The 18,562-nt window shown below is 40.0% G+C and overlaps 1 protein-coding gene across 1 annotated transcript in view; it reads right to left on the bottom strand.

The window, feature by feature from the left end:
• Positions 1-1,588: 1,588 nt before the first annotated feature.
• The window catches only part of wnt9a (wingless-type MMTV integration site family, member 9A), a 63,976-nt gene continuing 47,002 nt past the window's right edge, over positions 1,589-18,562 (bottom strand). The window contains exon 4 of the mRNA XM_063057359.1: positions 1,589-10,584. Coding sequence (XP_062913429.1) covers positions 10,102-10,584 — 483 coding nt within the window. The 3' untranslated portion in view covers positions 1,589-10,101. The remainder of the gene's footprint in view (positions 10,585-18,562) is intronic.

The raw sequence follows: 18,562 nt of genomic DNA, 5'->3' as shown, positions 1-18,562 counted from the left end.
CTGCAAAATTCAAATTGAGTGTGCTGACCTTGAACCCAATTCTTTAATTAGATATTCCCCTAAATGAGATCACACCTCAACTGGCAGTGAAGAAGATCATGTCTGATCACATGAAGTCACCACTTCTGATCCCTCTAATATGAATTCTCTGGATAAGAACTAATCAACACCAAACATGAGACTGGGTCAAAGTAATTTCTTATTACTCTGGATTGGACTGTAGTCAGCATATTTAGTTGTTAATCATTTTATCAATTATCTGGAAGATTTAATTGATACATTGATTAGATGTAAATTGCATTTGAATTTTTGTTCCTAGAAACTGCTTGACTGGTGACTGCTCAGGGAGTTATCCCAAAGTTAGAAAATCCATTAAAAATATTGTTTTACTCTCCCTCTTAGTCTATTTTGAAGAATATTTTGTTACAATTTTTGGTTGCAAAGTGGAGTGTGGCTGCTATGTGGTGTGAGTATGATGTGTGGTACATTTGACATGATGTGGTGTGCTACCTGATGTGTGGTGTGCCATTTGGCACACGATAGGAATGCAATGGGTCATGTGTAATATACAAAATCTAATATGCAGCTTGGGGCCGGTGAGATGTTGACAGTTCACAATCATGTAAAATTGAGATGGTACAGTAGAATACGTGCAAAGGTGTTGGGCTACATTATTATCATGAAACCTCAAACTCTAAAGCAAGCCAAAGAGTCACTTGCAAACTTTTGGAACCAAACTGATTTAAATGTTGCAGCACAATGTGAAATGCTCAGAGCTGTATAGACCTATGCCTCAGTTAGAGGAAAACAATTTTACTACTTCCCTGGATTGCTGTGCACTCCCAGTCCCTCCCTCCTAAAAACTGCTGCGGCATCATTAGATCTCTCACACGTGTGTTGCAATATCCTTTATCCCCAACTGTAGAACTATTTCACCAAAATGAAAGTTCAAAGCCTCAGACTCAATATCATTGAAGAGAAAAGTGACTGTAGATACTGGAATCTGGAATGAAAAGAAAATGCTAGAAGAACTCAATGAGTCAATTAGGCAAAAGCTATATTTCAAGGTTAAAACTCTCTATAAGGACTGAGAGAGGACAGGATGGATGCCACAATATTGCAGGTTAAGGGAAATGCTCATAATGTCACCACCCTCCCCTCATTTGCTTCTATCTATCACCCTCAAGTCTCTTGGCCCATTCCTCTTCAATTATGTTTTCTTTTGTAGGCTATCCTTAAAATCTTTCTTGGTGAACTTGGTTTTGCTGAGCCCTCTGTCATGAGTATGATTTTAGCTCTGATGAAGATTATTGACGACCATAAAAAGAGCTAGAAGATGAAGATCCATCTCATGTACTCTCTGAAAAGTTGAAACTGTGGAGTCCCCCAAAGACCCCTATTCAGCTTCAGATCATTCAAAATTCAGCCATCTCTCTCCCACCCAAACTATCTATGAAGCCTTCTCCTGATCTTTAACTGCCATGAGTTTCCTTGCCATGTTGAATGCAAAACTTTCTCCCATTTTTACACCTTACAGATTTGAAATGAGAAGGATGAAGACAAAACACATTTGAAAAATAATTCACACTTCATTTATTTCCAAAATTCTCTTATTTTTGTTATACCAAGGTGTTAAATAATTTAAATACATCCTCCACAGTCACTCTGAAGAATCAGTACATTACCTACAAGCTATGCACATGAGGTAGAAACAAATAATTTAGGCTCCATTAGACTCTGTGAGAGAAAATAAAACACACACACACATAACCTGGGCATGTTAGTATCAGGAATGCAATGGCTACATTTTAATTTTCTTTTTCCACTTTTCAGTTAGATTAATTTGGGAAAGGGCTCCTACTCTCCTACTCAGATGTTATAAGCACTCCATCTTGTCTGATTAAGTTATATATCACAACTAACGCTGTAGTACCAAAGAAGTACTGCATTGTCAGGGATCATCATCTGGATATCAGAAAGATTTCATTGCACTATTTTAAGCAGACTACAGAGCTCTCCAAAAAGCAGTAGATTTGTTCAAAATGGCTGCTGTGCCTGACTCATAGTAACAGTAACTAATTCAAAGCAATTCATTACAACTATAACTAATTCATCAAAGCTTCAACTGCATCACTCTAAACCAATGAGCTCCACAGTCCAGAACTGGGTCAGTAGTTGCATTGGCACATCATTAACCATTCGATCACCTGCTGAAAACATAAAGGGAGTCCTTTCACTTCATGAGTTGGAGTGCTTCAAGCCAACTCATCATCAGCTTCTCCAAGCTGGCCAGGGACTACTATTTATGCTCACATCTCAGGAACTTTTAAGTATTGTAATCCTTTTGCAATTAGAGATGTTCTGTTGGAGACATTAATTTATCACTAGTCAGTAGCATTTAACACTAGTCATTGCAAAATATTGCCTTCTGCCTCCAAAACCCCAAATTGAATTTTGAAAGCAGAGTACAATGCACTCTTACTTACTCATGGTATGCTTAGTGCTATCAAATGAAGATGATTTTCTCGGCAACAGTGATTTCAAGAAGTCTTCTACTTGTCAGTGTAGTGAGATGAGGAACACTCCATACTAGAATGGTATCCAGATGAAATTGGCTTTCTGATGCACATTGGCATGACCCGTTAGAACGAAGTGTTCCCAAAGTAACTTGCTCACTTCACAAACATTGGGGTGGGGATTTGCAATTTCACAGGCCTAAGATACCCCATTTTATGTGTTCTTCATACTTCATTGGATTGGGTGATTTCATTAAACTGCATTGAATAGTTCTCCTTCACTAACAATTTTACAATGATTGCAACATCAGCACTCAAAATAATGATAATATTTTATTTCACTTTGTCAAATATTATGGAATAAACTCCTGAGAAGTATGGTGGCCTTCCTGTTTGTCGTTTCTATCAAATCATATAGTTTGAGTTAGAAGAAACATGGGACTATTGAGTGTAATGGAATTAAAAGTCTGCTCATTCCCACGGCCTTCCTCTATCAACAGAAATCTAAATATTCTGGTTACACAGGAGACTCCAGGTGCTGGAATCATTAGCAATAATATCAGGAGCTCTTTGACTCAGTTAAAGCATTGATGGCAATCTAATCCAAAACGAGTTGAGCCACTATCTGAATGTTAAGCTCTTTCACTTTTACTGAACTAGTCCCTAATAACTAACATTTTCTTCAGCCACTGGTCTTTTTGTTTTGCCTCAAATTCTTGACCAAAGCAATTTAGGGGTGTCATCTAATGGCCTCCCCAAGTTAAGGTGCTTGAGGTGGTGGAGGTTCAGTGGGTGGGTGGTGGGATACTTGGATCAAGCAATTAGTGGCTTGTTGGCAAAGGAACATGAAACTGGCCTGGAAAGAGAAAGACTGCCACCATTGCATTCCTAATTAGTGTCAATATAAAGTATATGTGCCGCACTAACTGAGACGTATTAATACCACAGGAGAACAGAGGAAAAATCAGTATTTACAATTTACAAGAGCAAAATATATCCACATTAAATAGTATATACTTAAATAATTACAGAAAGCATCCAGGTTCAGTGCGAGAAACTGCTTTTAAGTCAGGCAGCAACACTCATTCTTCCTCACGGGCATCACAGTCATATCTCCATTCAGACACACACAGCTTCACTCATACATGTACATCCTCATCAATACATCACACAGAGACAATAAAACTGGGTTTCCGTCTGCTCCCTCCTGAAACCACATAATGTCATGTAAGCATATCAATGCCTTATCCTTAAGAAATTCCTTTTACAGTGAAGGAATTGAGCTGAGCTGTTTTGCAGGTAAGTGGCACAATAATTAATCTAGCAGCCCACAAATACATCCTTGCAGCGTAGAAATATCTCAACACACTCAACATTCGGAAGTCAAAAAGCAATGGGCATTGAAGATGAGGGGGAAAGTGAAAAGACCTTGGAGAGTTGTGGTATAATCAGAAAATCATAGGGAGTTTTATTATAAAACAGTGATTTGAGTGGCAGGGCTAATGGAGTTTGGCTGATGGAGGAGAATGTATACGTAGAGAAGGAGATAAAGCCCAATTGAATGCAGAAGAATATCACTAGGATAAGTGGGAGCGAGACTCAGGACAGTTTTGAAAGCAAGTCAAATATTTATATGCTGCTTACTTAGGCATGAGAGTCTGTTAAGCATGGGGAGAATAAGTGTGTTGGAAATGCAGAACAAAGCCATTTTATACAAACACTTTAACCCTCACACGTTGAGGTTTCCCTTCAGCAATACTAAAGGAAAGGATCTGAACTGTAATGCATATTTGAGAATTAATATTTACATGAACATTCTATCCAACTGTGATTCAAATCTGATTAAAATAATCTTGTGTAAAAAGTTTTATGCTATACACTTTAACTATTTTATCCTTTTCTTATAACATCTTTTAAAAACACTTTTTGCCTGTCGTTCTTCATAATTTTCCCTAATATACAAACAAAATCATAACTGGCTCAGTGGGTAAATGCATTGCCCTGCTTCTATGCTATTGTTAACTCCAGTTTTGATTGTTCCAAACCTTTCCTGGCTTGCCTTCCAACTTCCATAAATTTAAGCTTAACCTAACCTCGATTCCAATTACAACACATCCTGTTCAACCTCCAATAGCCTCAACCGTCCTAGCTGTAACCATCTCCAGCTCGCTTAAAAATTCTGGGCCCTAAATGCTGAATCTCCTTTCAAGACCCCTTTTGCTCCACAAGTTCCCATTGCTAAAACTGTTCATATAACAAAGTTTTGATCATCTTCTCTAATACCTTTTAACCTAATTTTATTTTAGTACACTCCAGTGAAGTGATTCAGGGCATTTTCTGACAAAATACGGAGCAATATGTGCACTTTGTATTTACTATGCCATACAGATCAGGAAAATCCTAGGTTCAATTGCATAATGCTACATTCGAGTGACAGAAGAGGCAACATCAATCTCTGACTTTGTATATTGATATTCTCATTTGGTAAAGAGATAGTGTTCAGTTGTTTGGCATGATTGGCAAAAGTGATACCAAAAGGACAGAAGGATAGGGCCATGCCAGGATAAGATGGACTGCAGGAAAATCTACTCCACTGAGCTGGGTTTAACTGCAGACTACTCCAATGAAAACAAAATAGAAAGAAGAGTTCCATAAGGAGCTTGCCAAAACTTTAAACAACACTCTTCAATGATAACTGACTGAATGGTCCCACCATCACAGGTGATATGGTTCTGGCAATCTGATAACCTCCACAAAGTGAACACTGTGTCTCATTTAAAATATGCAAAACCACTCCAGAGGATTTTAAATGCAGCAATGTACTGTTAGATATAGAAACTGAACAGTACTGCAGGCTCTTTCTCCCTTTATGGACTGAATGAACTGATCCAGATTGAAAGTAACTCTTCCAAAACTGGATCGATAATGACATCAACACAATTGTCTCCTGTCTCTTAGATGTTCTACCATGAACAACAGCCAGGTAGTTATTTGATCTTTAAATAATAAGATACGACTTGTTCCTTAAATTTTAAATGTAAATGATCCCACTGTACTAATCTGTATTCTAGTTCATACGTCAACTAGTTAGTCATAAACTCATTTTATAATGATACTTCTTTTGGTGCACACAAGTATATAATGTCTGCCAGAAGTGGCAGTCTCATCACATCAGGAAAGCATAAAAAAAGCTGTTTCAAAGCTTTTAACAAAATAGATCTATGGATCTTTAAAATCCTTGCTTTTGCGTCTGTTTAATCTTTATCGTTATTTGTTCAGTTGAGTTGGAAAGAGATTTCCTTCGTTCTTTGAGAGTTAGAGATATTTTAAAGCTACTGGGGAGATTTTCTGTGATATCAATGTCTGTGGCTTTGCCAGAAATGGCAGGTGTCTGCAAATCTTCCTACCAGATTTACAATTTTATTAACATACAGTAAGTGACCTGAAATAACCATTGCCTTGTGTTTTTATGAGGATTCTCAAACCCAATTTTACACTCATGCAATTGAGCACATTTACACATATAGTCATTGCACCCCATCCCACCCACTAACAATAATATATATATATAAATATAATATATATATTTATATATATTTATGATTAGAACTGACTCGTTCTGTGACCGTTATAATATAGGTTACAGCAATGGCCACTATTTTACCAGCCAGTGGTGCACTGTGGTAGAAAGTTAAACTAAAACTCTTCAGATACTGCTACCAGGGTCAATATACTCTGTACTGCACTAATCATTTATAACACACCCTGTAATCGTAGAGGTTTGTTTTCACCTTTATTTTTGTTTCATCTCAGAATATTGCGCTGGATTGTATAATCCACACCAACATACGTTGCAATACTTATTGATAGAATTTGGTATCTTACTGGCTAATTTTTCCCAGATCCAAATCTCTACCCCTCTCTCATAAGGGTGGATGCACATACGCACACCCATACAGGCACATGCATCTGCCAGTTGGATTCACTAGAGAGCAATCAGGAGCAGACATAACTTCTGATCTCCCCCACCCTTGTACCACTCCATCCTTGAGCTAAAGTGTAGTTAGACGATACCAGCTTCCTCTTGGTGGTGATCAGTTTACTCAGCCTGAGAACTCTCTGGTATGGATTTCGCAGTGCATGTATTGTGAAACCCACTGAAGGAAGCTTTAGTTCTCTGTCATACTGTGATCAACAGTGAATAATACGAGGGTGTGTTATAAGTGGGGCATATAGCACATTAATACATCATGTAACCAAGACAAAAAAGACATTTTTGATAATTCTATACAATATGAGGTTATTCACCACAGTTGCATGCATATTAAACACTCCACCCTCATTTCCACCCTCAATATAAGTAGCCCTTTGACTGGTTCTTGCATTACATTCTTAGTTACACCAGTCTTGGAGTTTTCCAGCCTTATCTCGCTGAATGAATGTGACCCAAGTGCTTTCTATGAAGTCATTTAAAGTATATCTTGACATAAGGACCCAAATGGTGCAATAAATCTTATTGCAGTCCACAAGTAATAATCCATGTTCTTGTCAACATGAGTTGAGTTGATGTTCCTTGCGATTCTGCGGGATAGTGTCTCAATGACACCACTCTGATTGCGGTATACTGTATACTATAAGTATATAATGGAGCTTTCTGCTGATTGGGTCAATCTTCTAGCCAAGTCATCTTCAATATTTCATCATTGTACAGTATTTCTTATAGGTTTGTTGAATAAAAGCTGGCCACTCTTAATTGGAAACAGCACACATCATCATTCACCATTGAAGCTACATTCCAAGCTGCCTAAAATGGATCACATAACCATTTAATTCTACCACTAGGTGTAACCAGCATATTTAATCAATACTATTTACAAGGCATACCAGTGACACCTAGGAGCAGGAAGCAAATTGCTGCGTCTATTTTGCAGTAAAACGATCTTAGTTTCAGAAGCTGAAGAGTGGTGGTCTCTGAACATCCTGCTGGTCTTCAGCATACTCCCGTTTTGGCAGTCTTCTTACTTCTTTTAAGAGTATTACCCGAAAGAGGGTAGAATTGTTTCAATTCAGCCTGTAGAAATGAGGGGTGTCAGGATTAAGTAGTAGTTTGTGAGCATGCTCGGTGATTCGTCAAATTGTTATAACAGAGTGAGGGATATGCAACTACTGCTAATCCTTACTGATCTCCAGGCAGTTAAATCCACTTAAGTACAATATGTTCACGTCAGACTCCAGTCTTTACATCAACAGGTTCTGCCATGTTTCTTTAAGTATCTGCTAGACTTTGGCCTAAAAAACCAGAGTCTTGGAAACAAATTTGCATCCTTACTGCATTCAGTGAAAGTAGGCAGTGCTCCACAGTTGGCCCTGCACAGATTCTCATAAGAGCTCCACAGACTTATTGTCCATTGCTTTCATCATCACATATAATTAGCCTGCAACTGCCATATTGAGGATTGCAGATACTGATCTGCAATTGGTATTTGAAGCATTCTGAGACTTCAGTTGCAAGTACATCTTCACTGTGCTGTTGCTGAAGGTCTCAATGGGATGAATTAGTCTCTTTTCTGGCAGACTGCAAGTAAATGATTGAAGGAAGACAATGTGCCACATCTCTTGTCTACAAGATATTTCTCTGTATGATTACTGCTTGTCAAAATTTTCAATTTGCAGAGAACCACAATCTAGTGGTGAACATTCAAATGGCCTATAGGCCTTGTTTTGTCAGGAATACCACAAGGTAATGAAATCATTAAATGCTTAAATATAGGAACTCAAAAACATGCTCTGGGGACACATAACGATCCAAGGTTCACATTTTGTAACCACTTAAATGAGCTGTTCCATAACATTTGGGGCTAAGTTGACAACAGTTCCAGCCCCATAATAAGTAGAATGTTAACATCAATTGGCCTGGACCCTGCTGCTCATCTTCCAGGAACCCAGCACTTCCTGGAAGCTATCAAACTGAAGAATCTATCTGATACCACTTCTAAATTCAAATGTAGATCCCAGGAATGAAATTACCGCAAGAAATTATCACGCTTCCTGGAACGTTTTACTTGTACAAACATTTTTTTTGGTTCCTCACTCCAAATGGGCTGTGGGGAGCCAACCCGAGCCCTAAAGAATACGAAAACCAAGTAACCCCACAGAAAAGGCACATTGGGGTTAAGGAACCCTGTTCCAAGATCTTGGCAAGATCTGTAAATAAACCATGAAATTTCTCGTGGATCTTGATTCTCATCAACTTCTACTCCTCCTCTGCCCCTACCCCCTCACCACGGCCAACACTATCACCCCCACCCCCATTCACTCCTTGAAAGGCACATTCCTCACTGGAGGGCAATATCCTGGGAACCAGTCATCCACTGCCAGATTACTAAACAGGACTCATGAGAACAGCTGGGTGTGAGGGTATTTAATCATTGTGACCAGATTAGGATAGGGTTAGGGTGACGAAGGTTGGCTTTGGAAATATAAACAGCATTGCAACTTAAATCCAACTTGACTTTTTTACACTCATGCACTTCTAAAAAGTGTAATAACTAGAAGAGAAAGGTACTGCTAGATTCCTCTCTGTCATCCCAAACCCTGCTATCAATTGTTCTGCTCAGATGGGTTAACACTAGCAATCAAGCCTGTGGCCTACCTGGACAGTCTGTCTGAAGTACACAAATAATAAATCTATTCAGCCACTCAATTTAATCAGTGATCCCACAAAGCTTTTTGCCTCGGATCACCTACGGGAGAATCAGGCTTAAGGAGTCAGGCCACTACAGACATAAGGGTCCCATTCCATAACCAACCGAAGCATCCCTAGCACCATGTCAAGGGAGATCAATGAGGGAACCAAATCCTGTCCATGAGGCTCACTTCTAAAGTACACAGTACATTTTCTATGAAAAAAATTAAGGAACATCTTTAATATAATTTCCTGCTCTTAATGAAGCCTATTCGTTTGAGCCCTCACTGAATGTTAAATATTAGGGTTGTGGGCACTTTGGCAGTCTAATTTCAACGAGCTTTGGTTATTAATTGTAAAATAGTTTTTCTTCATTCTTCTTCTCTTGAGCCCAAATGGAACTGCCATGCCTTGCTGCCTCTTCTCATCCTGTTTCTATATTTGGAAGACATCTTTAAAACTCATTTATTAACTAAATGAGCAGCAAATAGTATGTTTTAGACCTTATAACTGTTGGCCTGAACAAACCCAGTGTTAATTAATTAAAACTGAAGTTCTCAAATTCTTAACCATCTCAACTGTGAAGCTGTCGTTGTAATGTTCAATTCTGTTCGAGATGCATTAACTTTAAAGTAATTCATTATATGACACAAATAAAGTAGTTTACTTAGAACCCAACCTTTCATCATTCAATATCTGTTTAGCTCTGTGTTATCTGACTTCAGACTTTAGCTGGTTGAATGCAAAAGATCTGCAGGTTATACATCAGTTCTACTTAGAAACCAATAGTTTCTCTGTACTACTTTTAGGAACATTTGGATTTGTTGCATTATTTCTTTGGGTAGATCCATCATGCTCTTCACCCTGGTTTTCCATAGTTTTGTTTTCCTCTAGAAACTGTTAGTCTTTGCAGGTGTATATCTCTTCTCTTTGAGTACATTGTTTACACTCCACATAACAGCACCAGCGCACTTGGCACTGGCATGGTCGTGTCACTACTCGACTCTGGGTATTGTGTCCCCGGCCACAGCAGATGCTTTCACAATTCTTGTCCTTATAGCATTTCCGTGTTGCAGTACCTGGTGAGTACTTGCTTGGCCGGCAGAAGCTTGGTGAGTCATCGATATAGACTAAGTCAGTAGTCCTTGGGATCTGATTTTGCTGGTGGTAGGTAGCTGGAATGGCTTTCTTCGGTGGCGTAATTTCCCCTTCGCCAGTCGCTTCATTAGTTGTGCTGCCCACCTTGAGCGAAGTCTCATACTTCAGCTTGAGTAACTTGCCAATCTCATGGAAAGGTGCCAGTTGCCTCCAGCAAGTCCGAACTGTGCAGGAACCAGAAACCCCATGACATTTGCAGGTGGTCTCCACCCCAGATTTGATAACCTGCAGATAAAACAGGAAGACAGGTCTAGGTCAACATAAAGAGTTATTTAGGGTAAATCAATAGTGAAGTCCAGATATGAAAGAGGTGAGTAACCATACATTTTCTTGTCCTATTGTATCAAAGTTGACTATTTACTATTCTTATTCTTTTGATTCCAGCACCTCTTCAACATAAGTTCCTTGCAGATGTTTATCTACAAGGACCTTTTCATGTATTCCTGGGCTTCTGGAAGTTTGTTGAGATTCTGTCTTCTCATTTTGAACTTCAAGGTGAAAGACTTTGGCACCAGTAATGAAATTGTCAGCTTCAAAATGTAGAACAACTAAACAAAGACAAAACTTTCTCTACTGGAGGTACTCAGAAGATCAGGCAGCATCTATGGAGGGGAATGCATTGTAGATGTTTTGTTCCAAAACATTTCATCAGAACTGGAAAAGAAGGTGAAGGAAGCCAGAACAAAAGGATATAGGGAGAAGGGGAAAGAGTAAAGCTCTGCCCCTATGATATGTCCATCACCTTCATCCTCCTTCTTCCCTCTGGTTCCCCACCTACTTCCCTACTGTCTTCTCTTTTCAGATTCCTTCTTCTTCAACCCTTTTCCTCATCCACCTAACACCTCCCAGCTGCTCATATCTTTCCCTTTTCTTTACACCCTCCCTACCCTCTTCTTACCGCAATTCACCTATCAACTGGTAGCTGGTGCTCCTTCCCCTCCCCTTTTATCCTTGCTTCTGTCCAGTTCCTTTCCAGTGCTGATGAAGGGTCTTAGCCTGAAATGTCATCTATTCATCTCCCTCCATAGGTGCCACCTGATCTGCCAAGTTCCTCCAGCATTTTGAGTATGTTGCTCCAGATTTCCAGCATCTGCAGTCTCTCTTGTGTTTATTTGTTGATATAGCGTCAGAGGGTCATTGAGCTCTACAGCACAGAAACAGGCCCTTTGGCTTCCAGTCCATGCGAACTGTTATTCTGCCTAGTCCCATCGACCTGCACCTGGACCTTAGCCCTGCATCCATGTACTTATCTAAACTTCTCTTCAATCAAATCCACAATCTCCACCTCTGCCGGCTTCTCATTCCATGCTTAAACCTGTGAATTAAAACATTTCCTCCTTGGGTCTCGCTTAAATAGTTCACCTTTCACCCTTAACCTTACAGCTCTAGTTCTAGTCGCACCCAACGTCAAGGGAAAAAGCCTGCTTGCATTTACCCTATCCCAACCTCTCATAACTTGTATACCTCTACTAAATCTTCCTATTGTTCAGAGAATAAAGTCCTAGCCTTTTCAACCTTTCCATATAACTCAAGTCCTCAAATTCTGGCAACATGCTTGTAAATATTCTCTGCATTCTTTCAATCTGATTGATACCTTCCCTGTAGGTAGGTGACCAAAACTGCATACAGTATTCCATATTAGGCCTCTCCAATGTCTTAAACATTGGCATGTACATTGATTTCTCCAATTTCCGGTAATTGTTCCCCTCTCTCCTTTCCCTCTTCTTCCATTCCCCACTCTGACTCCCTTATTACCTTTTCTCTTCTCCCTATATGCCTATCACTTCCCTTTGTGCCCCTCCTCTTTCCCTTTCTCCCAATGCCCACTCTCCTCTCCTATCCTTCTTCTTCAGTGCTTTATTTTTTCCACCTATCACATCCCAGCTTCCCACTTTATTCCCCCTCCCCTCCCCTCCCCCGCAACCATCTGGCTTCATCTATCATCTTCTAGCTTATACTCCTTCCCCTCCTGACAGCCTCTTATACTGACTTCTTCTCTTTTCCTTTCCAGTCCTGGTGCAGGGTCTCGCCCCAAAACAATGATTGTTTCTTTTCCTTTCCATATATATTGCCTGTCCTGCTGAGTTCCTCCAGCATCGTGTGTGTTGTTCTTCCTGCAATTATTGGGAGAAGTTCTGCCAGGTTTATAACACTGCTTGAAAAGTCTGTTACTTATTTGTGTCCCTCAATATTTAAACCTAATAGAGTAATACAGCATGGATACAGGCCTTTTGGCCCATCTGATACATGCTGAATAAGATACCCATCCAAGCTGGTCTCATTTGCCTGCACTTGGCCCATAGCCTTCAAAACCTTTCCAATCTATGTACATGTCCAACTGTCTTTTAAATGTTATTATTGCATCTGCTTCAACCACTTCCTCTGGTAGCTGATTCCATCACCTTCCGAGTAGAACAACTGACCCTCAAGTTCATATTAAACCTTACCATGAATATTTCAGTGTAGAAATAAAATGAAAAGAGTTACTCTACATTCCATATCACCCTACTGATCAGTCGAGATAATGGTGAGCTTTCACTTTGAACCGCTGTACTTCATGTATCCAGAGAGCAGTCGGAGTAACATTGAAGAGATGGTGATACACAGTATATTCAGATCCCTTCCCTTGTTGCACCAACTCAGATAATGGATTGCTCATGTTCAAGATGATAGCTCTTAGAGGTCTGGAATGTATTACTCAAGAAGCCTTGGCCATATATTTGATTGTTGATACTGCAGCTATTAGATACTTAAGCCTGAAATGCATCTCTCATCCCTCAGTTGCAATGAGTCAGCCCCTTAGCACCTTGCTCAGGAAAAGTGGAGAGACAGAGACAACATAAGTGATAAAAATGTAGCTTTGCAATATTGCTCAGGTTGCAAAGGCAAAGCAAAAATGTACAACTGGTTGATGTGGGATCCATGGATCTGGTAGGCATGTCACTAGCAAGCAAAGAGTTCAATGGAGAGATTTCTTTATGATAATTATGATCTTTTCACAGCCAATGGGAGATATGAAATATAAACTATAAAACTATAAAAGTCAGCTACAAACGTTTGTATGTGCGTCAAAGTGAAAGCTGGTATTTCTGGCATAAACCCAGTATTAATTCTACCTGTAATTCCTTTATAATTTGTATTAGTTTGTGACCTTGAAAGAGTTAATACTATGTTTGAACAGTCACAGTTTATTTGCTGTAAAATTTACATTATTTCCCCCCTACCCCTTTGCTACCAATGGACTGCTCCACTGGTGATGTCATGAGTTGAATCTCTGCCATGCTCTGTGCATTATCTGTTAACCCCATGACATCATCTATGGAAAAGTCTGCCTGAAAAACAGGGGACTAGCATTTGGCATCACTATTTAAGGTGTGATATTTAGAATGCTTAATTAACTGAGGAATATTCTCTTTCTAATGTTGTCTATCGTGTTTTCCTCAGGCGATCAGAAACATGGGTGTAGGATACTCAGCTCTAAAGCTGCATGATCCTGTCCTGGATTCCTCAATGGAAGAGTTTTCCGGTATTGATATTGTGGAATCCCATTACCATTCAACTTCACTGATTGGGTATCCCTTCAGTAATGAGCTGAGATTAAAATGACTGGGTTTGCTTCCCCCTGAGAAATGGAGGCTGAGCAGGACCTTGATAGAGATATGTGGAATTATAGGTAGCATAAATATGGTAGATGGTCAGAATCCTTTTCACATAGTAAAGGAATATTTAAAAAAAACAAGAGGGCACAGGTTTAAGGTTAAAGGAAAGTGTTTTCTCTTCCTGCTGAGTGTTCCAGGCATTTACTCTTTTAATTTTAAATTTCCAGCATCTGCAGTCTTCTTGCTTTTTAATTCGAGATTTGAGAGATGTTCTTAATAGCATAGAAAGTGATTGAAATGTGAGACTCACTGCCAGAGGAAGTGGTGGAGTCACATACAATCACTATAAGTGGCATTTGGAGAGGCATTTAATAGGCAAAGTATTGAAGGATACAGACCTGATGTGGGCAAATAAAGTTGGTGTAGATGAGCAGAAAAGTCTACTAGAAGAGAAGGTCAGAAAAGCCCATTTCTGTGCTTTACAATTTTATGGCTCTATTACACAACTTCTAGTCTACCACAGTTAGGAAAATATTTTGATTTATTTTGCTCGCATCCAAAGTTCATGACCTCATACTTCCCATGTTGAACTCCATCGGCCTGAGTGTTGCTTGCACATGCCCCATTATACCTCCCTGCTTCCAAATACAGAAAGCGTTAGGACTCACAATCACAATCTCTACTCCAAGACCACGACCACAAAAGATTTCTTGCACTGTGCAATCAAGAGCTCTCTGATCAAGGAGGTAGGATTGTCTTCGCTGTTAAAGTCAGGACATAAGAGGTCAAAAATAACTTCCTGCTCCTGTCTGCGTAATTACCCCTACCATCAATAAGTTCTTACCAGATCTCTGTACACATCAGCTATTAAATAGGCCAAGCAAAAGCTTTCAGCAAAACACTACAAGTAAAAAGTGATGAATAGGCAGTTACGCTGCTTTTGCTAGTCTAGGAAAGATGGAAGGCCAAGTTACTCCAAGATCAACTGTAGAAAAGTCAATCACAAGAGATTATGCAGATGCTGGAAATCCAGAATAACAAAATGCTGGGGGAGCTCAGCAGGTCAGACTGCACCTATGGAGAGGGAAAAACAGTCCATGCTCCAGGCCCAGGGCCTTCATAAGGACTCAAATTGAAACTGTCTGACTTGCTGAGTTCCTCCAGCATTTTGTGTGTATCAGTAGCATTCACTACATCCACTGGAATAGGCCATAGTTTAATTTCTCAAATGAAAGGCTAAGTTTCCGATTATTGTATTCTTTTAATATTGCACTGTTAGCTATTAGCACTGGGAAGATATCCATAGTAGTCAACTGAGAGGAACAGAAATCTCTTTTTGTGGAACATACCCCTCTTTCTCTCAGTCTCTGGAAACACCGGTACTTCGTTTGGCATTGCATCACCGAGAAGTCAGATGGGAATCTGTTTGTGTGGGTGTCTGCCTGCTGCCAGCATACCATGCACTGCTGCTCCAATAAGTAGTACTGTGTTACCGAGACACTGAGCATTTTGCAGAGGAAATGATCACTCATCAGCCAGGGGCTGACTTTGACAAGAGCATAAAAGGAAATTAGCAGGAAGGAATCCATTTTTAAAAAAATTATTCTGGGTATGTGGGCATGGCTGGCAAGGTCAGCATTTTTTGATCATTCCCAATTCTTTGACAGACTGGCTTGCTCCGATATTTCAAAGGAAAGATTAGAGTCAATCACACTAATTTTAAAAACCTAGGGCTATTCATGGCCTGATGGCATAAAAACAGCAGACTTCCCTCCCAAATTAATATTGGCACAATTTCACAAGTGAATTTCAAAAGTCATTTTTATTTATTTATGCTTACTCCCAGACTTTTTCCCAAATTCTCCAACAATTCATAAACTGCCTTGGTGTTACCATAATAAATATCATTTTGTGTTCTTACTCCAGGACTCTAGGTCATTATTTCTACTAAATTACCATTCATATTTCTATTTTATCTGGAAGGGAAAAGTACTTTTTTCTTCCTTTATTGGACAACCTATGCTCTCCTGAAGCGGTATTGAGTTGACAATTGAACAATTATACCCAACAGGTAACAATCTATAGTACATCATTCTAAAAACATGTGTGTTTATCTACACTGGAAACTTTTTTCCAAATCCCTTCTGTTTTTTTTCTATTCTATGCTTTTAATCCACAGCGTTCAACATTAATCAAAGGAAATTGAAGGTGAGGGTGCAGTAGTCTACAATCACAGTCTAAAGCCTGATTTATACTTCTATGTACGGGCTACACCGTATGCCTGATTTATATCTCTGTGTAGCCCTACGCCGTAGCGAGCATGCATTGTTGTGTCTGCGTCGCTCTGCAATTCACCGCCAAAACGCTAGTTGGCCGTGGGGTTTCTATGCCACTGTGTTGAGTTTCTTCGTGAGAGACATGGACAAGGAAATGCATTTCAAATATTTTTGGATGTCGGCAGATAGATTTGACGATTTGGTTCATCGTCTCCAACCATTTATTTCACATCTGTGTACAGACATGGCAGAGAAAAGCAACCGGAAATGCGTAGGAGGAAATGTGATGCTACCAAGCGGACCAATCGCAGTTGTTGCGGTCTGTGTCGCCGCAACGTGTGAGTTACCTATTTTTGGGGAGGTTCACGTCACCCTATGGTGTAGGGTACGGCGTAGGTATGGCATAGATTTGACGCAGAAGTATAAATCAGGCTTTAGTTCAACCCAGCCTGTTGAGATAAAAGAGTGATTCCATTATTCACTGTGAGGTGAGCTGAGCAATATTAATCAACTGCCCTGAAGGCATATATCCACAACACAAAACCAATTTGGGAGTGCTCCACCAGACAGGCCATATTGTCTAAGTGTGCCACAGCAAATCCCATAGAAGATCCATTGAAGATAGAAGTCCTCCACAGGTTACAGGAAGTATAAGACCATAAAACCATAAGATGGCGAAGCAGAATTAGGACATCTGGTCCATCAACCCTGCTCTGCTATTTCATCATGGTTGATCGATTCCTGTGAACTGTTTGTAACCCACACCATTCACATGTCGAAAATGTGGCCATGAACTGAGTTCCTACATGGCAGAAGATACTGCAGCCCCACAACAAGCAGCAGACCAACCATCCTGCAGGTTTCCCAAATGCTCATTCATATCCACAGGTTGGACATAGTCAAGCATTTATAAGATGGAGAGGACCAGCACAGTGTTCCAAGCTCTAGTGCAGGAAGATATTGCCAGACAAAGAGGTAAAGAATCAATAATGTACTCAAAGCCCCCTTGAGAAACTGAAGAAGTTCCAGTTACTCCTAAGAATGAAACCCTGGCCCTTGACCACTCTGGGTGCAGGAGAACATTTGGATCAACACTGAAAATCTTAAGTCCGTGCATTCAAAGCATACGGGAGAAGACGTGCACCATTTCACAAACCATCCATCCACATTGCGGTTCCATATTCAGAGCAACCAAATTAGTGGGAGTTTTGTCTTCTAGATGTGTAGCATCAGAAAACTGGATTCACTCTGCTGAATGCTGTAGCCACAAAACCAGAGTGGAAGTAAACGATACCCAGTCCTGAAGGACTGGTAAGGAAAGTTTCCACTATTTGCATCTTGGAACTGTTCTGATCTGACGATTGTAGTAGTAAGGCCAGCTCTACAATGTTAGCCATGTGGCCACGAGAAGTTCCTACGACTATCAGACTAAAACATGGGGTAGCTGAGGATTCAGTGTAATCCAGCCCTACAGTTCAGATCCTGATGGGCTCAGCAAGTAATCGTAAACAAAGAAGCCAAGTGTGGATATAGATTTCGGCTGATTTTGGGAACAACTATCAGAGACATATAGACCAACAGTCCCAGATTGGTTCAGAGTCTGTCCAGAGCTTGGATTCTCCACTGAGTGGTGTACATACTGCAATTAACCCCAGTGACCCTCCGTTAAATAGGTACAGGTATGTCCTTAATCCATCTCCAGAAGCCTCTGCACAGAAATATGGATGTGTGTTTGGTTCATAGTGAAACAGCCATGAATAAACAGACTGCTCTCTGGGATCATGTCTGAAGCAGCAGCAAATTAACACAGCTTGGGGGCAATAGTCTAAAAACAAAATATATTTAAATAGGAACAAAATCATGGATTACTGGGTAAGTTATTACTGGGCATCCCACTTAGGAGAACTTACAGCCTAAACTTGAGGAAGCAATTGCAATGCAGACTGCCAAAAACTTCAATCCCAAATTAAGACTGACTTTCATTTGTATTGAGATAAATATTTTTCAGCAGTTGTCTTTTATTTCCTTGGGACAGTGTACTCAGGAAGAGAAAATAAATCTGTTTTATGAACAACTCATTGAGGGGAAGACTTCAACCTCAATGCACAACAAGAAAAAAGACTGAAGAGGTTATCCTTAATTACCTCATCGTCTCTCCAGACAAGCCCTGTGTCACAGTGAGCTGGAAAATACTTCTGGGCCTTCAAGCCAGAGCATCTGTGCTACACACTACTGGTTTTTGCCAGTCTTTGTACACGTAAAGATTTAATGAGTGTGAGGAGAGAAAACAGAAATGACAGACAAAATAAATTCAGATTGATGAGAAGC

This window comes from Mobula hypostoma, chromosome 1, assembly GCF_963921235.1.
Source record: "Mobula hypostoma chromosome 1, sMobHyp1.1, whole genome shotgun sequence".
Classification (NCBI taxonomy): domain Eukaryota; kingdom Metazoa; phylum Chordata; class Chondrichthyes; order Myliobatiformes; family Myliobatidae; genus Mobula; species Mobula hypostoma.
The sequence above is the reverse complement of the archived record's forward strand: the minus strand, read 5'-3'. Positions and strand labels throughout refer to the sequence as shown.